At 35.5% G+C, this 25,746-nt stretch overlaps 2 protein-coding genes across 3 annotated transcripts; both read right to left on the bottom strand.

Moving 5' to 3' along the window:
* Window positions 1-194: 194 nt before the first annotated feature.
* LOC104888361 (probable WRKY transcription factor 27) lies at window positions 195-2,563 on the bottom strand. The gene is made up of 3 exons (XM_010673298.4): window positions 1,799-2,563; window positions 1,567-1,680; window positions 195-1,255 (listed from the first exon to the last, which is right to left on the bottom strand). Exons 1-3 carry the CDS (start codon window positions 2,272-2,274, stop codon window positions 589-591), a joined length of 1,257 nt encoding a protein of 418 aa, XP_010671600.2. The 5' UTR covers window positions 2,275-2,563; the 3' UTR covers window positions 195-588.
* Window positions 2,564-13,544: 10,981 nt separating this feature from the next.
* Window positions 13,545-22,684, bottom strand: LOC104888360 (hypothetical protein). Of its 2 annotated transcripts, XM_010673297.3 has the most exons (9): window positions 22,138-22,684; window positions 19,390-19,481; window positions 19,005-19,084; window positions 18,676-18,717; window positions 18,468-18,592; window positions 17,115-17,295; window positions 15,709-15,887; window positions 14,655-14,885; window positions 13,545-14,313 (listed from the first exon to the last, which is right to left on the bottom strand). In XM_010673297.3, the coding sequence occupies exons 1-9, from the start codon at window positions 22,572-22,574 to the stop codon at window positions 14,007-14,009; spliced, it is 1,674 nt and encodes a 557-aa protein (XP_010671599.2). In that variant the 5' UTR covers window positions 22,575-22,684; the 3' UTR covers window positions 13,545-14,006. The 2 variants fall into 2 exon arrangements, with proteins under 2 accessions (XP_010671599.2, XP_048496862.1); XM_048640905.1 differs by lacking the exon at window positions 19,390-19,481.
* Window positions 22,685-25,746: the final 3,062 nt, after the last annotated feature.

Raw genomic sequence — 25,746 nt, 5'->3', positions numbered from 1 at the left:
TATTGTTCAGAAAAGAAAAAATGTATCTGTTGTTCTTGTCACCAACAAGATTTCATAACTGTGATATGATAAAAATGATCATGCTATTCATGTAACTATATATTTTTTTTCTTGAGAAAAAGAGAAGTAACATATGGTTTTGTTACTCAAGCTGAGAGAAATGAAAGACGTAAAACGCTAAAAGAATTAGACACTTGAACTTTAACATATTTGATGCCTTTTTTTTCAGTGCTAAACATTTCTTACATTTACATAGTACTTAGAAATTGTGTTGGTAAAAAGGCCAGTAACCCCCTCCCTCTCCTAAAGCAAGAAAAATTATCAATAAAAGAAAGAAAAGAGAACATTTTTACTCTCATAAAAATTGGGTGTTTTGTAAATTAGAAGCTATTTCTCATACTAATTATCTTATTGAACCCTGAAACAATAATAGGATTCGATGAGAAAGTTGCTTCCATTTTAAAAAACACCCAATTATTAGTTTTTCTTTTACTTTTCCCGATCTCTCACTCTACAAGTTTTAGGATATTACAAATTACGAACTCTTTTTTTTTTTTTTGAGGTGATGCTATTTATATTAGAGCATGACTAAAATAAGAAAGCTTGAGGCCTAATCATCCCATTATCCCAATTATTCTGGCCTATACTACTCGGCAACTCATGTGGCCCCGCCAACGTTGCTGGAGTAGTAGCATATATTTCTCTGATTCTAACACCATACCCCAACCCACTTTCCTTCGCTTGGACCTCCATATTCACATTCGGGTCACATCCCTTAGTATGTTGTTTTATCTCATCAAACCCAACATTCTCATTGTAGTGACTACTACTACTAATCTTCCCTCCCCCATTTAACTGCTCCATACCCGTCAAAAGATCCGAATCTACAATCGAATTCGGAATTAGAATCTCATAATCATTAGTATTACCTTCATCCATTTCTCCACTTCCAAAGCTCTCATCACCACCACCACCACCACCACCACCACTATGTTCCTCATCACCATGCTCTTCATCCTCAATCTTCATCACATTACCACCCAACCCGGACCCATACCCTGTCTTACTTTCGGGTGGTGGATCCGGGTCAGACCCAGAATACTTGACCCGGGAGCCATTGGAGTTGCGAAGGGGCGGGCACGGGTGGTAGTGGTTACCTGTGTAGGTAACAATATAGATATTCGGGTCTATAGGGCTTCGCTCCACTTGCTTCCTTGCTTTGCATCCTTTCAGGCTACTACACCTATAGTAGTTTCTGCAAGACAATCACCCATCAGTAACTTCATTAATTCTCTGTTTATTCAGAAAATAATTCTTCATCAATTTCGCAATAACCTTCGCACAAGAAACAAGAATTATTTGAGAGATTGACAGATAGAAAGAACATGTGATAGGACAAAGAAAACGTTAAGGTTATTGTGAAACGTCCATTTTTAGTAATTATTGGTAGAGTATAAAACTATTCCTGGAACTCCAACCATCAGCTTAAATTTTTGGTTGAGTTAGTCGTTTGACAATTATTGTTAAACTTATTGAGAAATAGAGGAGTAACGAACTTTATTTTACCTAGGATACGGGGAACCTTTGATGGGTTTTTGACCGTACTTACGCCATGCCCATTTATCATTTCTTGACAGTTCCTCCAGAGTAAATCTCACCACTCTTCTATCCTCAAACTTCCTGCAAAAAACAGAAGTAAATTATTCAATCATTATTTATTCTCAGATGAAAAAAGAAAGAAAGAAATGATTTAAGCAACATCTATATTTTCTTATTATGAGTAGTAAGTAATAATTACTTCTTTTTAGGATGATCAACACTAATAGCAGGGGAACTCTGCTTCTTATTGATTTGGAAATTTCTCAGTTGAAGATTTTGTTGTTGTGAGATTTGTTCGATCATCAGATTACTAGACATGCCACCTTGTTCAACGACAGGATCAATCTTGATATTATGACTAAAAATAGGACCATGTTGATCTTGATCAAACAAAAAAGGTGTGTAGAAATCTTTAAGCTCATCTTGTGACGTGCTACTATCAGCAGCAGCAGAACTTTTACTTGGAACAAATTGGTCACAAAACTGCTTTTGCGAATAGGCGTAGTTCGTCTCAAAGGAGCTAAGTCTAGTGGTAGCCGCGGTGGTGGTTGTGGTCGTGGTCGTGGTTGTTAGTGTATTTTCAGGTGTAAGTTGAGCTCTAAGTTTAGCTTTTCTGGTGCATTCTTTCACCACTGCTATAAGAGACCAACAATCATTGATATCCATTTCTCCCATCAATATTTTAGAAACTTCAATTTAATGGAGATATAAAGATTACAATGGGAGACTTTTTTTTGTGTGTGTTTTGGATGAGTTGTTTGTGTGATTGGGAACAAAAGAGAAGAAGGAGGCGCTGACTTTGGCTAAGTACTAAGTAGGGAAAATATATTTGAAGGGAAGGTTTGGTGGGGGCTGATGAAAGCTCAAAGATTTGAGATGAAATTGTTTAATTATTTATAGTGGGGGAAAGAGGGGTAGAATTTAAGATTTTCCCCCTGTTTGGAGAGGGAAACCAGTGGTTTTGTAACTAAAAATGCAGTGCTTTTACTTCAGTTTTGTTTCTGTTTTTGGCTTCTTTTACTGTCTTCTCTTGTAGTAACGTTTGTACGGTTGTACAAACTTTCTTTGCTCTCTTTGTGTTTTTTTTTATCCATATGAGCCACGAATGGAGGGGGAATTCGAACTTGTGACCTATCGTTCACAGCACCTCAATCTTAACCACTAGCTTTGTAAACCTTAGCTTTGCACAAAAAAGATGTCTAATATAGGAGTGATTTTGATGTTGTTTGACCACTGTTTTTTTAATTCATATGAACCACAAAGGCAGTACAAAGTACAAAGAAAGAGAAGAGGAATCTGAATATGTGACTTATCGTTCAACACCTCAATCTTAACCTAACATTAGGCCAAGACATTCTTGATTGTTGTTTGACCACTGTAATTGTATTATAACTATACTAGTTTTTTAACCTTCGCATGTACGATCATATATATTCTCGGATAACCGTGGTACGTAAAGCTAAAAAGGCCCCATTGTCAAAAAAAAAAGAAGCTAAAAAGGCTAAACCTAATGGTAAAAAAGGCAAATATTATTTAATGATGTTCTTTGAGCGTGGTTGCGAACAGATCGCAAACGATTCCACTTAATTTAAAAGTTTTGTTTGCCTCGACTTGATTAAATAAGCTGAATTTGAACACAATTTGGTTCGCATCATGGGATCAATGAACAAAATTCAAAATATAATGTGTAATTTTAAAAGACTAAAACAAATTGTAATTATATGTGATTACCCGATAACTTAGAAATATAATCACAAACAAATTTAAAGTTATTCTTATGATGTTTGACCTAAGTCAAATACTACATACTATATAGATGAGCATTAACTGATTATAATAATTTATAATACTGACTATTTAAACATTGTTTCTCGTGTCACATTTGAATCGCAATATCAAACATGGAAAATTCTTATCAAGCCAATTTCAAACTAAAATTTCGAGTTCGAGATGAGTCCGAGTTCGAACTTGATAATATCAAATCAAACCAAGTCAATCATATTAGATATCGACTAGGCTCGTGACCAAACTCTTAGGTTCAGTTATGAAGGCACCATCAACTTATATTTCAAAAGCTTACACACTTCAACTTTTTTCCTAAGAGCAAAGGAGTAAGAGTGCTATAATGACATGTGTTTATAGTGATACACTTTTAATTACTTCCTCCGTTTTTTATTAGATGTTACACTTTTCTTAAATTGCATGTATCAAAATAGATGTTACACTTTTTTTTATTTCCTAAATTGGAAAGTTTTATGCTCCAAAATTACTCACTTACCCTTACTTATAACAATTAACCAAAATTAAACTAACTTAATTTCACCTCATTATATACTAATCTAAATTAATTAAACCTCCTCCCTTTCTTCCACCACCTCAGCTGCCCAATCCCTTCCCCCACCTCGCAGCCCCCTTCCCCATCACCACAGCAGCCCCACCCATGCAAAACCTCCCCCACCACCACCACCACCACCACCACCACCACCACCCACCGAAAAACACGCCATCTTTGCGCATAACCTGCCATCTTCTTCGCACAAAAACCACATTGGTCCTCCATTTTCGGCGGTAGAGGTGGGGTTTTCGAGGCTGGGGTGGAGTTTTCGGCGGTAGAGTTGCGGTTTTGCGAGGCTGGGTGGGGTTTTCAGCGCATGGTTGGGGTTTTCAGGTGGGTGATTGAGAATTTCGTCGGATGTGGTGGGATTTTTGTCGGGTGGGGTGGGGTTTTGGGTGGCTGTGTGGGATTTTCGGGTGGGTTGGTGGGGTTTTTGGATGGCTGGGTGGGGTTTTCGGGTGGGTTGAATTGGTGGGGTTTTCGGGTGGGTTGGTGGGGATTTCGGCGGATGGTGGGTGGTGGTGGGAGTTCAGATGGGCAGGGGTGGGGAGGGAGGTTGGGCTGCTGGGGTGGTGGTGGGGGAATCAAGTTGGGTCCCTCTTTTCTCTCTCCTCCCTTCCCTTAAAACCCCCATGCATGTGCAATGGTCCCCACATGCTTAATCTCCTGCGGCCCTACCCTTATTCTATCCTAATCACTCCTTCAATTTTTGCCTAAGGAATCCAAATTTTCAAAAGTGTAACATCTAATAAAAAATGAAGGAAGTATTTAAGTATGTATAAGCTCGTCCTCTTGAACATCCTTTTTGGTGTTTTTTTTTGCTCTTTGCCTCTAAAGCTAAATTCAATCATATAATAAAAAAGTATGGTATGAGCTCAAAGTGATCAAAAGAACATCTATAAATTGTAGGTCTTTGAAGTGGAAGATTTTAGTGTAGAATCAAATGCTCGTACTGTTGGCTTTTTAGAGGGTGTACGTTAACCAACCTGTCCTCAAACTTGAGATAGACGATATACTTCAAAGTCCTATATCTAACAAGCAAGATTCAGAAAAGTAGATAGTTTGCTTTATAAATTCTTGTAAGATTGTCGTTACTTGCCTTGATAAATTCAGTAAAAAAAAAATACCTCCTAATCTTTATTAGTTTATCCATATTATTCCTTTTTAAAATGTTCTTTATTAGTTTATCTATTTCTTTTGTTTCAATTTTTGGAATGAGACCATTAACTTTCCATCACACATACATTCAATTTTAACATAAAATAATAGTTTTTCTTTCTATAACTTTAACAACATTGTTTCTCCTAAAAATTTGTGCAAAATAAACGGGTAAACTGATAAAGATCGGAGGGAGTAATTGTTTCATTATCAGGATATGTAATATGAATATTTCGACGCAGTGATCTCTTTCTTCTAATAACATGCATGTAATTTCAGATAATAAGCATATTACGTTCCCATTCTCTTCCAAATTATGAGATTTTAAAAGTTGAAATATTACTAAGAGAATTTTTATCATACACCAAGGTGTATCAATAATATACCATGTTTATAATACACCTAAGGCTATTTTTTACTCATTGCTCATTTAAAACCTCTAAATGAGCATAATCACATAATAGATAAGCTCTAAATGCGCAAATAGGTAAAAAATAGTGTATGATGAATGCGCTCTATTACTAATTTACTTTGCTTAGTTGCCTTGTATAATAGCATGGTTTGCATGTGCATGCTCGTGTCCGGAAGCTTTCGGACTTAGAAGCACTGAAGCAAAGTACGTAAAAATTAGAGCAAAGCTAAGGATTCTCAAAACCAATACGTACTAGCCATTAGGTAGCAGTTGAGTTTTGACATGAAATTGTTTTGCATGAAGGGCACATTGCGTGAATTCAAACAAAGTGCCAAGTTTGCATTAGTAAACGATCTTATATTGATTTCTATGTACGTGATAATGGGTTGATGAACGTATGCATTAATTTGATGCAGTTCGGTGAAGATCCTTTAGGGATAAAGTTCATCTATTGGCTTCTTGTAATAACTTTCTTGGATTCCAATTTCCAAATATTGATAAGCCAAATCTCACCCGATTTTTTTATTTCTTATAGGCCAAGTATTATTACTAGAAATCTAGAATCCTCTAATCACTTGTTTGACTGGTAATGATACATGATAGTAATGACAATGAGTTTTAGGAGGTGTTTGGGATCAGGCAGAGTTCGATCTTCTTATGTAAGGACAATTTCTCTTTTACCTGCTAATTTTATTTAATGGATCGAAGATTATGTTTTTTTTTTACATTGGATCGGATATGTTTAACAATCATGACGGATCGTTGCATATATCAAAACCTATTAATAGCATTAAATTGGGTACTTTACTCTTATGTACCTTTTTTTTGAAAGATTACTGTAATATAATTATTGCTAGCATATGCACACATATATCGTACATCCATAAGTACATTTAATTGTTATGAAATAAAAATTGATGTAGCTGATAAGATATATACAGTTTGTAACTTTGAGATCACAAGTTCGATCTCTACTATTTTATAAATTTGGATATTAAATCTAAGACTTTAGGAATTAGTATGGTTGATAAAGTCCATAAAGGTCATATTTTTGATGCAAATAGAAGCAAGACTAATTAATTAAGTCAATTTTTCATACAAAAATTATATATATGTTAGAAAAAAAAAATCTCTAATTCTAAAAAGTTTAGTTTCTCCTAGCGACTCCTAAAACTTTCAACCCTAGATGGCTCTCCGGTGGTCTAAGGGCCTGTTCTCCCCAGCTTATTTTCAGTTCAGTTCAGTTCAGTTCAATTCAGTTCAGTTCAATTCAGTTCAGTTCAGTTCAATTCAGTTCAGTTCAGATCAGTTCAGTTCAGTTCAGACCAGTTCAGTTCAGTTCAATTCAGTTCAACTGTTGACAATACTTTTACTCTCATATATCACTATTCATTTCAGTTCAGTTCAGTTCAATTCAGTTCAGTTCAGATCAGTTCAGATCAGTTCAGTTCAGTTCAATTCAATTCAATTCAGTTCAATTCATTTCAGTTCAATTCAGTTCAGTTCAGTTCAGTTCAGTTCAGCTGTTTTATGCCGAAGAGAACAGGCCCTAAGTCCATTTTTCATAGACTGTCGACCAGCCCACCTTTATTGTTTTCCCATGTGACATATGCTTGTTTTGACTTCTGAAGGCGAAGTTTGGAGTTTTTTGTTTTACTTTTTGTTTCGTAATTTTTCAATAATTCTCTCCATTGGTTGTGAACTGTGATGGCTTCCCGATCATTCCATTCATAGTAATCCAATCACAACGATTGAACCTGAAACGTAGGTGATATTCTACAAACCCACCATATCACTTCACCAGCTAAGCTAAGCTCTGGGTCAAACATCATTTTTCCCCTTGTTAATTGTAGACTTATAATTCTTATATAGTTCTGCCATTTTATATGAGACTTTGTCTATATTTTTATATTAATACAAAGTAATACTAATATTAGGTACTCATGATTAGTTAAGTACAAACTTTTATCTCCTTTCTGATCTATAATAGAATATACATCCAGCGTTTTGGAAAAAATATTTGGAGATTTGGAATGTTTGGACAAAATGGTGGTAGATTTGGAATTGAAATGATAAGCTGTTGTCATTTTCATACTAGATCGAGTAACTACTTGAATTTATACTTTGTTTAACCTTATACAAAATCAGTCATAACGTAACCCTTTTCAAGATCACTAGGGCGGGCAAGGGGGAAGGCAAATAAAAAGGGCGTGGTCCCTCAAATCCTTTGGGCTTCAGTTCATCATCAAAATATATCTATAAATAGTGACATTTATGCCTTCCCTACGAGACATGTTTTCCCCATTTTATTTTCAGTTGTTCATTAGTTCAGTTGCAATCAGTTCGATTTAGTTCAGTTGCAATTGGTTCAGTTCAACTTCAAATATCAATTCTATTAGTTAAAATTTAATTCAATTCAGTTGTAATCAGTCCAATTCAGTTGCAATCAATTCAGTTCAGCATGTTTTACCCCGAAGAAAACATGCCCTAATATTAAAAGATAAGATAATTCATTAATTCTGCTAGAATACCTTAACAACCTCACGCCAACCACCTCTCTCAATATAATTATTTGCTTGTAAATTTAAAAGAGTTACTTCTACAATCGATTAAGTATAGAAATTTCTAAGACGTGAGTTTTCTGTTTCCGAAACCTAGATTATCTTCATGCTAATAAAGCTCGAACAAATGTTTTCAAAATTTAAGTTGTTTCCATGCTATACAAGTTACAAGATTTTGGATTTAAATTTCCAAGTGATCCAAATTTTCCTACTCATCTATTGGTTGTCAAAAATTATTTTCATAATATGTCAAAACTAACAAAGCATTGGATCTGGCAAAGATCATCATCCGAGTTCCTCACCAAACATAGGGATCGGCAAATGATTGAAGTGTCTATCATAAGAATGAAATAGTAAAAGATAATCGTCCTAATTATCTGGCAATTTAGCGAATACTTGATATATATCTCTATTATATAAGGGAAGGGGGAAGCTATGGTGGACTCTTTTGAAATGCCTATTTTGCCCCCTTTCCCTTTCTAAATTACAAAAGGAATGTCAAAATCAAAATCGGCACTCAAAGAAAACTACCGAAAATTAATTTACAACACTCACTCACAAATCACTTAAAAGAAGAAACTTTACAAATCACTCATACAATTGAGAAAATCACGTTATAAAAATCACGCAAATCACTCAAATAATCGGGAAACTTCATTAAAACTTAAAATTAACATACCAACTAAAACTAATAACCTAGAATGTTAATACATACAAAAACATTTACAAAAATTTACTTATAAATCACTATTCTCAAGAACCATTCACAAAAATTATTTTCATAATATGTCATAACTAACAAAGCATTGGATCTGGCAAAGATCATCATCCGAGTTCCTCACCAAACATAGGGATCGGCAAATGATTGAAGTGTCTATCATAAGAATGTAATAGTAGAAGATAATCGTCCTAATTATCTGGCAATTAAGCGAATACTTGATATATATATATATATATATATATATATATATATATATATATATATATATATATATATATATATATAGGGTTGGGTTCTAATGAGAACCCTTTTATGGTGAGAACCGTGAGAACCGCTTAAAATAATCGATAAAAAGTGGCATAAACATAAAATGGGCGAACGTTTGGCCTAGACGTTCGCTCCATGGGGTGAACGTATGGCCTGGACGTTCGCTCCATGGAGCAAACGTCTAGGCCAGACGTTTGCCCTATGGAGCAAACGTCCACGCCAGACGTTCGCTCCATAGGACGAACGTCCAGGCCAGACGTTTGCCCCATAGGAGAGAGAAAGAGGAATGAGAAAAATGGAAAGAAATTAGTGTTAGGAGTCGTGGTGATCTAACGGTTGTGAGTTAGTTCATCTCATTAATCTAATGGTTGATTAGGTGGTTCTCACCATAAGGTAGTTCTCACCATAAGGGTGGTTCTCATATGAACCCAATTCTATATATATATATATATATATATATATATATATATATATATAGGCCTTGTTTGGTTGACAAAATAAATCATGGGGAGTGCAAATTCTTAGGAAGTATAAGTATATGAAGTTGTTTGGTTGACAAAATCATAGGTCTAATTCATATCTATTACTCTTGCTTTTTTTAAAAATGTTATCTATTGCTCTACTTACTCGACAGGGTTTATGGAGTACACAAATGATTAGAATAGGCGGTCTAATTTTAACATAAAATTAGAAGAACTCAATACTGAATTTTTCTAACAAGTCTAATCAGTTTCACTCTAATGCAACACTATTTTAGTCATCCCTTCTCTTCTCCTTCCTTTTTTTTCTTAATTCTCGAACTACAACAGACACTTTCAAAAAATAACTCGGTAGTCTTACGAAACGGTTAAAACTAGTCACTAAATGGATTAAACTCGTCACTGAATGGGTTAAAGAATATAATTATTGAATAGATTATACTGGTCAGGAAATGAATTAAATTGGTCCCTAAATAGATTAAATTGGTCACAATATTAAAACAAAAGGTAACATATTCTCTTCTTAATATTGGGCTTGAGTCGAGCCTAATTTTAAATTAAACGTAAACGATCTCTTACAAGACCAACCGTATGAAATATAATCATATTGGTGGTCCATAACCCCTCAAATAAAATAGGGGTCGCGAGACTCGGAACCCGAATTTCATAAACTCTAATTTTCCTAGAGGAAAAAAGAAAAAAGGATCTATTCCCTAATTTGCAAAAACCTCTATTCGTGCCAATCAATGCAAAATTGATTGTCGAAGCAGGCAAGCATGATAAGTACAGGAGAATAAATTTGAAGCATGAAATGAGCCAAATTGACCTTCAAAAAGTAACAGAAAACCAAAAAAAAAAATGACAATCTTTCATAGAAAATGATGGAAAAAGGCATGATACAGAGACCTACAACTACATTCAATAATAATAAAACAATGCTTCAAAATGAGAATATATCAAATCCAATTCATAGGACCACCACTAAGGTAAGCTAGCTTTCTTTGATGTTTACTTCCTCTTTTGCCCATTAACTAAGAAAAGCTTTTACTTCTGTACTTTACCCTCTTAAATGGAGATTAAACCATAAAGTTGGTGGGAATCAGAATTTTGATTGGTCGTCTTAGTCAATTTTTTTTTTTGGAAGATAGTCATTAGTCAATTTTACTCGTGTTCATAATTCCTCTTTAATAAAAAAAAGGTTGGAAAAAAAAAGGACACTTCACACTTATTTATATACTCCAATATTCACACTAAAATTTTAGGCTTGGAATTTCAATAATACTAAGGCTATGTTCAGTTCATCTTATCTTTGCTTATTTCAGATCTAATCAAATCAGATCAGATCAGATCAGATCAGATCAGATCAGAAAAAATAAGTTCAGATCAGATCTTGCTTATATTTAAAAATCATTATACTATTAAATATCTTTCATTACATATTAATAAAAATTATAATAATTGAATATTAATAAAGTACTCATTGAGACGAATCAAACAAGACCCCACATGACTATATTTTTTCTTTATATATTGAGAAAAATCTAAAAGATAAGATCTTGTAATGAGATCAGATCAGATCAGAAAAAATAAGTTCAGATCAGAAAATTTCAGGTGAACTAAACATAGTCTTAGGATGTTCAACTTATTTCAGGTCGGTTAATTAAAATTTATGGGTCTGATTGACTTTCTGGTATCACTATATTAGGGATGTGCTCGACCAAAAAAAATTCTCCTTTTTTTTGTTTAATCGGGCATTTCAGTACGTACCATATAAAATATTTTTGCGGACATTGTAGATAATGTACTTTGGTCTAGTGGTTGAAGTGTCCGCATCAGTCACTTGCAATGTGATTCGGGTAAGGAATTCGATCACATTCCTTGCGTCAACTAATTTCCCCCTTTTTTTGTTTTTAGTTAGCCGTCTCTATTGATTAGCTTTCCGGTCATGTGTATTTTTTAGCATATTAGCTCGTCAATCGAATTCAAGTTGAAAATTCTCACTTTCCGAGTTTGAAGTGAATGTATATATTTCATCAATTTCGTTCTAAATGCAACAAAGTAATATTTTATATCTCACTAATAATACTTCTTTCTTGCATTTAAAACGAAACAGAGAAAATATATAATTCAGGGGTTTAGGGTTTATGGTTCATATATTCCTAGATTGATTCGGATTAGGACTTTGTTTTCTAAGTTGTATATATATTGATTGATTTATGAATAGAAGAGCAACACACAACTAACATGGTATCAAAGCTTAAAATCCTTTAACCCCAATCTTTTTTTCTGAAAAAAGAAAAGGAAAAATTGTTTTAAATAAGTCAACTTTTTGCGTGGTCTTTCCATTTTAAGTCTACCTTTTGATTATCCCTGATTGAGTTAGGCTTGTATGTATGTTCAACACGTATCATAAGTAACCTACTAAACAAGTCACAAATAGGTTAAAACTTAATAGAAGAATACAGACATACAAGCCTAACTCAGTCAGAGATAATCAAAAGGTAAACTTTAAATGGAAAGACTGCGCAAAGATTGACTTAATTAAAACAATTTTTTCCAAAAAAAAAAATACGATCAATACCAAAACCAGGAACGAGCTAACCTTCGAAATTGCACTCCTAGCCATGACCGAAGTAGTAGTTTATTTCCTCTCTATATAACTTGAATTATTACATATTTTCGCTATACAACTCTCGGGCTCCTCAATTAAACATTAGAAACCTTGGAGAAAATTTTATTTCCAAACCGTGTGACAAATTTGAGAATATTTTTTTTTCCTAGGGATTTAAGTGATAGAAAAGTCATTGAAAATTAATTCATATCTCATCTAATAAATTTGTAATTATTCTTACAATTTGTCAAATTTTTAGATTACTTTTTGTTTTATGTCCCAAGTTTGAGAATCTTTGTGTCACATTTTCCTACATGAAAAAGAAGAATTAGACATTGTTCTTTTGGGTCACTATCACCAAACACAAGATAAGCTTGGTGATTCTTTTTGCTTTGTGAGTATTAAGTAAATGGAGAGGAGGACTTTGGGCCATTATATAGGATATCAAGATTTATACTAACTGGGGCCCCCAAATATTTCAAGTCCTCATTAACAAGCAATTGTTGGGTGCACATTACACACCCTCCCATATGTATGGCGCAATTCTAGAAATTACAACTTCCTCCGTTTCATAATACTCGTTATACTTTTTATTGTACACTAATAAACTCTCTCTATCTCTCGCCTATACCTTTTCTTTTTACTCTCTACCTCTCATTTCTCCGAAAATTGCCTAGGAGTTCGTGAATTGAGAAGTGTTGCGAGTAATATGAAACGGAGGAAGTACAATGATAAAGAGTTGGGTGGGAAGAGGGACCCATGATTTATGTAAAGTATGATGGGTTTGGCAAGAAAACATGTTAAAAAAACACCTAGTGCACCATAAAACCTACATATGGATACTACTGCAATCAAAACTTCAAAAGCCTATCTTCCCTTTTTTTACGGGAGTAGGATATAGCAAGTTGAGCTATCAAATGATTTTACATTATTATCTTTTGGTATGGCAAAGTAGTGCCATAAAAGTGTTATGTAGGTCGGCTGGGATTCACTACTAATAACAACGCTTTTTGATCAATTTCTTCTTGGTTGATAGATAGTACAACATTACAACCACCTCTTGAAGTATGTTTCGTTCAAAAACAAGAGATGATACCTAAAAATTGTGAAATATTATATATGCTGTATTTTATAAAATAGCCGAGTTAGACATTGGAATGTATAACCGAAATGACTCATGAGGGAATGAATCTCAGTAACTTACAAGTTATCAGTGACTATTTCTAATTCAAATGGTCATACTATGGTAATGTCATGGTGGCGACAGACATGGCAGCTTACAAGCATGGTGGTACCCAAAGTACGGCTTCGATCTAGCATATTCAATAACCACAAATGGTTATCGCTGTATAAATGTGGGGGGTGGTGGTGGTTTGCACATTAGAAACCGGAAAACAAAAAGGCCAAGAACTTGTTGCTGATCACCTTTTCATACAATAAAGCACTACATCCTAAACTTCCTTGTACAACAGTAAAGTCTCCTATAAGAGATATTACAATGACCCAGCACCTCTCTTGTTCTGTTTTCTTGACGTGAACGATCCAGCGCCTTAGCTTGCTCTCTCTCTCTTCTAATAACTCCTACAATGGAGGCGGTAAACTAATCAATCTTGCTAAACTTCTATACAACTGCTTTCAGACTTCCTGTATAACAAACCTTCATTCTCAGCTTAGATCCCCGCAGCACTGCAGCAGTCCATAGTATCCCAAGATCCTGGTGATAGCTATTCATTCAATATCAAACAAAACACTAAAGGAACTCCCTGAAGCAATTGTTGGCCCGTCAAACAGAAATTCCTTTAGGTGCTTGTCCATTTTTATCAACCCGATTTGCATGATGTATTACGCTGTCTTTATAGTGTTTCATCTGTGCACACCTCGTAGCCCCCGAGGTGAGCTTGTCTTTCCCATGTTCGAATAATAATCCCCTACATTTGCTACAAAAAGAGGATCTCTGTCCTCATTGCAATACTTCTGTGAGTTCTTAGAGGCAGAATTTCCATGGCCTTCTTGCTCCAATTCTTTGCTTAAATCTTCCATAGTCTTCTTTACACTTGATTTGCTCATTTGCCCTGGCTCAGTTGTTGCAATACCAACCATAGTAATCCTTGGGAGAAGTGGACTACTTTGAAGTTCTTCTTTCATATCGCCACCAGAAGAATCTATAAACCTGAAGAAACGCAGAGATTATTAGAAGAGAAGTGTTCGGAGTTATCTACATTGCCATGCAGATTCTTTTGGTTTCAGGGCTTTTTTTTTTTTTTGTGCGTGTGTGTGGGGGTGGGGGTGGGGGGGTTGAAGGACCTGCCGAGTGTTACTGTTCATATGGAGAATAGCATATCCTTGGGAGTCCAAGTCGAAACCTCTAACTTGTGCCTAAGTTCTTTAGATAAGCATCGCAACACATGATGAGCTAGCATCAGATTTCCTAGTTATCTAACACAGCTATCAAAGTCAATTTATTAGTTGCTACTTTCAGAAATTTTTGGACCAGTAGAGGAGAGTCGGAACCTTGAATCGGCCTCTTTATTGGGTTCGCATAGGGATTTCGACCAAGGTGATCTTAGCCAATCTCTCCTCGAAGAACCCAGATCTGTTTGCTGCAGAAGAGCATCCTGATCTTTATTTTCTGGTCCAAGCTTTGCAGAAGCAGACTGCTCTGACAGCTCATTTAGGCTTTCCATATCTGAATTTGCAGAACAAGTAGCTAACTCGAAAGCTCTTGTCCGTGAAATGGAACTCCTGCATGCCAACAAAAATGCAGATATAATTCAGTTCGTTTACCAACCAATTGAAGTGAAGGGTTATGTTAAGTAGCAGATTAACACATAAATCTTGGAGGCTTGGAGCTTTCTAGCATTGATCATCAAATACACCATAGCTTCCTAACAGAGTCCACCATCCCTGCCTATACCTGATGAGTTGAGACTAGTTTGGCCTTGTTGGTAAGCAAAACACCATAATTTACCACCTCAAAAAACCAGTCTGTACATTCCTCATATACACTCAAAGGTTGCTTAAGGCAAAACTAAATAAATCTGCAGATACATTCTTCAAATTCATATACAGCAAATCTCCTCATTACGTGGGAATGAGAAGTTATATTAGCTTTGCTTAGTTAGGTATGGGAGAGCATCAAGTGTCTAGAATAATTATCCTTCATTCTCTTTAATTTGAGCATAAGCAATCAAAATCACCTTTTTTAGCTCTCCGGTATTTTCTTCATTATGATAGTTCCTCACACGCTGGAGGCCAGCCAGTTGCTGGGTGGCAACACATGAAATCATAAGGAGGGGTGTGGCGCTTGCGTGGTGGTAGGTAATACAGAAGGCAAATCATACCATAATGGAAGATTACTCTTACTCCCACCTACAAATCCAACTCTTATGGAAGAACATGGGATCAAACCACTTAATTTCCCTAACCTGTCTTTCATTTTCCTTTCCCTCCTACCAAACATACACAGGGTAGGTAATGGAGCATTCATTCCAACTCCCACATAACAGGCAGCCACGAGAGGGGGGAGGGGGAGAAAAAGAGACATCAGAAGCATCGTGAATTATACCTCCTCTCAAATGAGTCAACCATATATGGAAATTTTGGCTGAATCCCAGTGGCTTTCCTCAACCACCTATTACCCAGCAGCGTTTTGTCAACAGCATATAGAAGCTGCATTTCTGCAGCCTTTGATATGACACTTAAAGGTATTCCAGGCTGGCCCATCTCATCCATCAAGTCCTGAACCTATTAATGAAAGTTGTTCAGATAACAGAAGAAAAGAGAAGATTCCAGAAATATATACTTCACCAAAGAGGTGTCAGCACTTAGATTAAGGCGTTGGATCTCCACTAGAATTTGACTCCTTGTAATGACTAATGAGACATGAGTGTCAATTTATAAGTCAATCTATTAGCTTAATCTCTTTTGGACCATCAGTAAATGCAGCTTGGTGATTTCATATGGTCCACGAACTCATATCTTACCACACTAATCGTAAGGTATCAACAATCCATAACTTTACTGTCTTACCATTTGAGTCCTGACAGCACAGGCTTACCTAGTTATCTGTCACTTCCATTTTTAATTCCTTCAAATTTCACATCTGTTCTTCATTCTCCTCTTGATAAAGATTTGCTTCTTCCATCCGAAAATGTAAATTTCTTAACTAAGTCGTCTCAGAAAATACACAAATCTTTTTAAAATATACTTCAATAGCATTTGGAATCATACATTCAAGTATGAAGTATATGAGAAAGAAATAACGAAATAAACTGACTTCTCCTTTTTCTTCTCCACTCCTAAAGTATTGAATCGTTTGGGTGGAAAGAACAATGATGATTACGTAAAACAATTCTGGACTACAAAAGCATATTTGTGAAAATCTTTTCCTAGTCCCTACCTTCCCTACAACTTGAATATCAAACAAAAAAAAGAGCACAAGTCCACCTGTGATTCTTCAAGTTTCAAAATTCTTACCCGATTTATCAAAAGAACTAATATCTGTAATTTACTCTAGACAGCAAAATATGTTGTACATGTACATCCTACATGTGAAAGTATGCAGAATCTCCAATAGCACACATAAGAAAAATATTAGAACTATAGAGATGGAGTGATGGAGGACGAGAGAAAGAAGTTTGGAAAACAAACGTAACATGGACAATACTAGTATTATTACACTGCATAAAAACAAAAGATAAAAGGATTTGCTTTTCTAATGAGCTTAAGTTGCTTTTTCCTTTTTAAAAGCTTCAGTATTTGTATCAAGGCAATTGGAAGGAAGTTTGTAAACATACTAATCCAGGAGACCAATTCTTTTTTTCCCCTTGCTAATGCTTATATGTAGGATAAAAAGAGTCTCGTTTTTTTTCCAGCAAATTTTCTGATTCCTTCTTTTATTTTGGAGGGTGCGGGGAGTTCGCAAGTTTCCTGTCTTACTTAAAGACCAAACAGAGACATGTATCTGCTCACCTCTGTAGGTTCCCATATGCTGTCTATAGTCTCTTCGATCATTTCTGCTGCAAAGTTATCATCAGTAACATCACGCCGCCGTTGTACATGACGGCTTTGAATCAAAGACTGAAAATGTTGATCAACTGATTCCTCTAGAATGTTATCCAGAATGTTTTTATCAAAAAAATAAGGAGTGTACCTGGAAGCAAAAGATTGTGATTTTACAACAATAAAATCCAATACACTTCATTACAAGAGAAATGACATTAAAACCCACAGGGTACTTCAAAAAGAACAATTCAGTTTTCAGCCCAGCACACAAGGTGAAACACATACTCCAAGGCACAGTAACAAACCCACCCACCCCAGCCATTGAAAAAAAAAATAAGAGAACAAGGACGATAAAGGAGAGGCATCCTCCACAGATGCAGGGTTCCAAATCTCCTTCATTGCCTTCTGCAGAATTTTCTAGTTAGCTTCATCCCCTTAGCACATTCACAAATAAGAGAAATTCCTACTCTTATTCTGTCCAGTCATATATCCCATGATCTCATTATAGCATCCTTGGCACTACAATATCCCACAGCCAAAATAAAAATGAAGCAAAATTATTATCATTCATTTAATCATGTTTTTTCCCATTTCTTGGCTGTCTAATATTCACACCAATAAAACAGAAGTCTTCATGGTGCAAATGAAAACATGCAACATAAGACAATCAAATTCTGAAGACATAAAAGCTTTAGATTTTAAGTGTGTTTCTCTTGTCCTTATTATTATAGACAAAAGTGCCACATGATAGAAGCCTACCTACAGGTAGATAACAAGATAAACAAATAGCTTAGGCTTAGCCAGCAGCATCTCTTCTTTTTTTTTAATCTTGAACCCACTTTAAAACTTCACTGAACATCTTAGGTATGATTACTAAAACGTTGAAAATCCCAACACTATTCTATTACTCCCACCACAGCCAGTACTTTGCCTCAGAAATCGATTTCTAACATAAATTATTAGATTGCTTTTCCAGCATACTTCATATCTTGCCCAAAGCCCAGGCTCGCTTCATCAATTCAAGTTCTTGCAGAGACATAGTAACATGAGACACATGAGAGTCTAATCTAATTACAACTAATCTCCTTTGATCATACAACCTTCAATGTCGAAGTGATATCATCCAACCAATATCTAAAACTGTTATCAAACAACTTGTCCCTTGCATCTCCAAAGCAATTTGTATTTTAGGATGAATGCCATGTTTTTAGAGACTTGTGAACCAATCTCTCCACATATTATCGGTAAGAGTTAAGAGAGTCAGAACTTCAATAGGAGATACAGTTGCAAATTAATTTGCTAAACAATAGAAAAGCATACCACTTAATTCCTTCAGGAGTCGCTATTGCAATGTCTAAATTTTGAGCAGAGAAAACTGGAACGCCATCAAATCTATCCCCACCAGTTTTTCTGTTTCCCTTTAAAAGCTTGCTAGCTGCTTTCACCTGCAACAACACGATTATTACATGAAGTCCTCACTTAACTTCTCCAGAGTTGATATGTCTAACTATGCTAACTTGTCTTTTACCTGCTTTGAATTCGGAACAAACTGAAAAAGATGAGGCTTTTCCTGCACAAAAAAAAAGATGTTAAAAGTAATTTTAGAGCAGGAAGAAAGACTTCCAAAGAACAAAAGTGTGTGAAAGCAGATGTGCACACGTAATACTTGATTGATTGCCTATATAAACAAGCTAAAGCAGCATGATACAATCATAGGTAATTTTGGGTGGATAGGTATGAAACTGTGAATCAAGTTCTATCTCGCACAGTTAACTAGTTAAGTATATGCATCACATTCTACAACCTGTCTCACCTTATTGGAACTAAGCATGAAATAATGGCAGGTAATCAACATACCTTGAAATGCTCATATGCTAAATCAAGTCGGCAAGCACCCACAACGCCACTGGGAATGTTCAGCCTTTTAACGTAGGAAACTAAAAAGGTACAAACAATTAGCAGGAGGTACGTTCATTTAAAGACTACAAAGTAAACAAAAGGCATCATGTACACATCACAACTTTGACAAGTATTAAAAAAAAAGCATAAAAAAGAATACAATAAGAGTAGTGCAACTATAACAAAGAGGAGATCTTGCAACAGGGTGTGAACCATCTACATCAACTTGAATACATCGAAAATCAAGGGATTTTCCTATAACACAATCCTTAGGTCTATCATAATAACACACAAACAAACAGAAAAAAGATGGAATTGTGTGGCCAAATTGATGTAATCATACCTGCATCACCCAGGTCCATGAAAAAACGAAAGATGGGACCTGATTCATTCTTTATTACAGATGAAAACAGCTTCTTGATCCATTCTGGTGTTCTGTAGATCCATATAATGGAACTGGTTATCACTTATCACAATTTATGCACAAAAGTAAAATTTTCTATTGCATGAGAGCAAAGACTGGATACATCACTTTGGCATCCTCCACTCTCTCTCTCTCAGAGTCTATGCTACCTGGACTAGGAGTGTCTGATGCGACATATTCAAAAATAAAGGACGCACAAAGACTGTCTGGGATTTAGACACGATACTGGGACACAGCAAACATATACAATTATAATTGTATCTATTTTCAAAAGTTAGCTGAGACTGCCCCTTGTTTAATATGCTAGGCCCAAGTAGCTATTGGATTCTAAAGGCCAGAGACTGATATTTACCTAGCAGACAAGAAAAGAGGCAGGGAAGAAACATAAAAGGATATTGTTGCCACATGCGGAGGATAGGGTGAAAGAGTAACAAGAAAGTAATAGTTGTAATTTGTAAACACCATTGTAGTTGTCACGTTTAGAGAGAGGAGAGTGAGAAAAGAAAGAATGGAGTAAAAGGTTTACATGAGGGAGGAGATAGAAATTTGGAGCTGGAAAAAGACTATGGGCTGAGCACCAACCATGGCACTCGGCTCACCTTAGTCCCACAAGTAAAAAACCCATTGCTATACCATTTCTAAGATGAACCTTGATTTCAAATAGTAGATCTGGGGTTTCTCTCAAACACTAGATCTGAAAAATTAAGTTGAATTTGACATACTTGAGGGTCGAATACCCCCTCCTCCCCTCTCTCCTTGATTCATGGATTACACAGGTAACGCGTCTGAGTGCATTTGCCATATGTGACTCAAATTTCGTGCCAATGTCAGTTCCGTATCGACATGGGTTAGCGAGCATATCTTCCCAATCAAGGTAGCATAACTCTTCTTACTGTTCTTTGATTTGACAGAGTGTTGCTCCATTCCCTTCCCCCCTCGATTTCGAGTCTTATCAATACGGACACTGAATCCTATACTTTAAGGTCCTCTTTGACTGTTTGGTTTAGTGTATATAAGTTCCCCCTGACTACTTTGGCTTCATCTAGTTACTCCAAAGGTTTTCTCATTCCTATACCCACTCGAGGTCAAATTTGGTGTTCTGGTACATCGTCGAGCCATCTACCTCTGCAATTAACCATTAGCACCACCATACAGCTACCTCTGCTAGCACAAAACCACCATCTTTATTACCTCCATAACTCAAAACCACCACAACAGCCCAAATGACAACTTATAACCACCATATATATCACTTTGAGACTTCGATATATTTTAAGCACCCAAGTAGACACTTGACACTCAGATTTGCATTCCAGTTCACACACATCAATTTTCATTTGGACACCTCAATTATATTGAATTTGATCCACATTATAGTTGATAAAAATGCAAATATAGAGGGTGAAAAGGGAAATCATCAAGTATGTGATTAATACCATCCAGATACCTACGTCTATTCCTTCAGAAATGGTCCATAGAATAACTGGTGTCTGTTACAAACCAAGGCATAGTTCATACTAGTGCCGCACATATGCCCATTCACGGATAAGCAACAGAGAGTAACTTCTAACACCAGAGCATCTTTAATTTGATACTGTCAACATCTCAGTCTTAAATTGATCTCAACACTAACACATTCCGCAACAAGAACTGTATTTACCACCAGTTCCTCCATTCCAATTAAATGTGATTCTTTTCTTTCAGACCAACCAACACTCCTTCAACAAGGCAATGTCCTGCTCTAAGCTTTAAATGTGAACATACAATCTCCAGGCTTTCTGCCAAAAGTCACAAACTTTAGCGTGCTGACATGAGACCAAACAAACAGTGTGAATCCTCTCGGCAGCGTATAGCAGATGACAATTTGCAACAAATTGGGGTACATCCACAAGTGCATAACATCCATTTTCACATAAAGAATACTCGGCAACATAAATTGACTATCTATCCCTCCTAAACTTTCCACATAACACTCCTGACTCTTTTATCCACGCCTTAACACTAGTTGCTGAATCATTAGCCGTCTTTAGTACTAATCATTACCAAGTACCATAACTAATGAAAATAGAACCTACGTAGAATTAGCATGCAAGTAAGCAACCTCCAACTCAAAATTTTATCTCGTCTTTACTCCCTCCATCCAAAAGAAAATGGCATATTCTCTAGCCCATTGTATCTAAGCTTTTAACATGTATACGCCGAAGAAACTCTATTCTAATAGTTCTTTCCTCCCCACCTTTCCTCCCTCAATTTCAAATGGGGCATCACCAGAAATCCAATAATGATCTATCACAAGGATAGAGCAATAAAAGCATAGAAAACCAATAACATATGCACCCATTCTTTCTAGGCTAAGGTAGATAGTACACTATAATAAGTCTCCAAAACAACATACCTAAACACACTCAACAACCACTCAGCAAAACAGCCAAATTCCCAAAACACCCACTTGAAGGGTTTTAAGTTTCATTCAATTATCAATGCAACCTACTAAATTCACAATTTCACATAGTACTATAATTATAAAACCTACATAATCATGTCTATCATACACTTCTCAAACAACCCACATCCAGTAAAAAATAACATCTTTCATGAAATCAAAATAAAATCAACTTAAAATTCAAAATTTTAGCCAAAAAATGAGTGAATAACATAAAATTTTACCTCTTAGAAATAAAGGGAATGTCAAAATGAGTAGAAACAGCCATAAGACCAGTCCCAGTAAGATCACACATGCTGAAAACTTGCCCAACAAAAGCTGGCCCACCATTACCATTTCCAACGCCATTTCCAGCGGACTTCAACCCTCCGATTCGAACCATCGAGGGGAAACTCGAACCGGGTTCGAGCGGTCTAGACCGGAGAGTTGGACTCGGGGAAGGAGACGAGTCATGCTGAGTTGACTCGGATAAGGGTAAAGGAAGTGGGAGAAAGACTGTTGAAGGTGACCCATGAGTTGTGGATATGATGTGTAAGGAAGGCGATGTTTTGGGTTTGTGGGAAAAGAGAGAGGAGATGTTGGAAGATGTTGATTGTATGAAGGTGGTTATGGGATTGTTGAAGGTTTGGTTATGGTGGTGTGGTTCTGTTGCTGGCGCCATGGAAGAGGGGATGAGGAGAGAGAGAGAGAGGTTGTTCACATTAGCTGTTATAGGCGGAATGGTTCGTTTTGAGTGTTTGTGGATGTGTGTTGCTGAGTGGTGTGAGTGCTGAGTACAGAAACCTTTTGGGCTTGTTCCATACAAAAGTAACTAGCTCTGTTTGGATAGTTGTTAGCTGTCGCAACTGTATGTTTGATATGGTTGTTAGCTGTCGTAATTGTTTGTTTTTTTATTACTTATTGTATTTTTATTTTCGGCAATATGTTCGTTCTTTAAAGGTTTTTTTTGTATATTTCTACTCTCGTTGGTCTTTGTGTAAACGGAAATTTTGCGAGTAATTAAAAATGGACGAAATATTAACAATCTAGTGATCTATCTCTAACCTGTTCTCTCTCGCCGCCCCTCTTTTCTCCTTTTTTCCCCTATACATCATCTATGTGAGAAGTTGCCATGGATGTTCTCATCCATGATAAGCTCCTTTTACTCTTATTTCAGTTTTAGTTCTTTTTCTTATTTTATTGAACAAACTAGTCTCTTGGTATGAGAGTATCTTGAGCCCTGCTATGAGAAGGTTGTCATGGATGTTCTCATCCATGGTAAGCTCCTTTACTCTTGTTTTCAGTTTTAGTTAAGTTCATTTTCTTGTTTTACTGAATAAGTAGTATCTCGTTATTAAAGTATTTCAAGCCCTACTATAAGAAGGTTGTCTCTATTGTGGAAATCTTTTTTTCCTTTATTGGAGCTGCAAGTCTTGTTTGTTTGTTTGTTTGTTTGTAGGTATGAGAGACTATTCTAATTGATTGTATTTCACGAGCATCAACATGAAAGTATTAAAAGCTTGTATGCAGTCAATATTATTAGATATAAAAAAATCTTCAAACTATGTCAAAATGATAGACTATTCTATTAATAGTTGCAAGATTCAACAAATACATTGATTTTGCGCTACTTTAGTCAGTCGGGTTCAATTTAGTTCCAGCGAAAACATGTTTTATTTTTTAAAAAATACCTATATATAGATGTTGTTCGTCTTCAATTAATGAAATTTCTTTTTTAAAAAAAAAATATTAACTACTATTAGAGATTAGTTGTAATTAGCTGTAGCAAATGTTAGCTTTTATAACTCATAATCGCCTTTAATGGGTAAGGTGGTGAATTTGATAGCTTACACAGTTACACCACCATGTGTGATGGGTGGATGAAAGATTGCTATTAAAGATTATTTGACTTTAATTACCATAAAGCAGTAGACTTTTTCATATAATAATCTTATAACTTTATATGGATGTACACCTTATATACATGTTCCCTTCGTTTTAATTTATTAGCATTAGTTGAAGGAATTATGAAAATATAAATTTGTATGAAAATCAACGAATTCCAACGAAATTAGTAAAGTGGCGGCAATCTAAAATAAAAAGTAATCAAATAATCTGGTTGTTTTCTAAGAGGTATTTCTAAGGCGGTTTTGAAAGAAGTCAATCGCATAAGGTGGTTACAGTAAATAGTTGTATTAACTAGGATTATTTAACTAGAATAAAAAACTTTGGACGATTCGCTCGTAATGATACAAAAACTCTCAATTGTTATTTGATATTGCAAACTTTATAACAAAATTCCTATCATAGGTCGAAAGATTGTATTATCACTGGCGAAATGGCTAAAATTTATCTTATTCTAGTTAAATAATCCTATTAACTATTATAACATTGTATTTGTACTTGAAATTAAAATTTTGACTCCAAATCTAATTCAAACTTTTTTCAGTTTCGTCCATTCTAACAAGCTTAGATTAAATTGGATTAAAGTGAAAATTCTATTGTGTTATGGGGAGCACGGTGCACACCATGTATCCAATAAATTTGTTTCATTTTCGATGAGTAAATGTTCTATTTAAACAAATGTTCATTTAAGCATATTTTTCAGAGTTTTTTTTTGCGGGGATATATCAGGGTAATAGGACATTTTGTGGGGATATACCTCACTAATTTTTTTTTGTGGGGATATACCTCACTAATTTTTTTTGTGGGGATATACCAACCTAAACCTAAATTTAAATTTTATTAAAAGGTAACAATGACACTATTTTCGGCGAGAAAGTCAATTTTTCGGCCTTGGACATGGTAGGAACTTCGCGAGTGAGCACAAAGTGACAATGAGAAAGTTGGAGAAAAATGAATGAAATAGAAACAATTGAATATCACACACTATACAAAGAGTAATTAAGCAAGTCAAAGGTCAAAATTTTGACTTTCTCGTTGAAAATAGTGTTTTTGGTACCTTTTAACAAAATTTAAATTTAGGTTGGTATATCCCCACAAATAAAAAATTAGTGAGGTATATCCCCACAAAATGCCCTATTACCCCGGTATATCCCCACAAAAAATTCTATTTTTCAGCAAAAAAAATATGTTCTATTTTCGTAGAAATTGTTTTATTTTCAATAAACAAATGTTCGTTTTAAGCTTATTTTCCAGCAGAAGATCATGCTCTATATTCCGTGAATCTATTTTATTTTCGATAAGCAAATGTTCTATTTAAAAAAATGATCTTTTAAAAGTTATTTCCCACCAAAAAATATATTATATTTTTTCTGAAAATATGTTCTATATTTGATAAGCATATGTTCTATTTAAGTAATTAAACTTTAGTTTGTTCCACTTAAACAAAAAATGTTTATTTTCGTATTTGGATTTTGGTAATGTTCTGCTCCCTCCGTTTCCTAAGAGCACCTCCAATGGGTAAAAATACCCTCCCCATATGGAGTCTCTTTCCTCAAATGGGCCTCCACATGAGTGGGGTTGGCTCCCCATTTAATGAGCATGCTCAAGTTTTAGGGGAGGTGCCCAAATGAAGAAGAAATTAGAAGCTTACACGTGGCGGGGAAAGTAGGAGAGAGAAAAGGTGGTGGGGTATAGGAAATAAGAGAGAGAAGATAAATGGGGAGGTAGATGAGTGGAGGTATGTGTTTCAAATTTGAGTAAGGTAAAATGAGAAGGTAGTCGAAAATGAGGTGGACAAATAAGGTGAGGAGAGAGAAAAAATGAGGTGCCCCATGAATGGAGATGCTCTAAAGATCTTCCCTCTTTCCGTTTAAGTGCGTTTCCAAAAGATCTTCCCTCTTTTACTTTATTCTTTAACTGGAATTTGTTTTCCCATTTTTATCCTCTCA

Source organism: Beta vulgaris, chromosome 3 (genome assembly GCF_026745355.1).
Source record: "Beta vulgaris subsp. vulgaris cultivar EL10 chromosome 3, EL10.2, whole genome shotgun sequence".
NCBI classification, from domain to species: Eukaryota; Viridiplantae; Streptophyta; class Magnoliopsida; order Caryophyllales; family Amaranthaceae; genus Beta; species Beta vulgaris.
The sequence above is the reverse complement of the archived record's forward strand: the minus strand, read 5'-3'. Positions and strand labels throughout refer to the sequence as shown.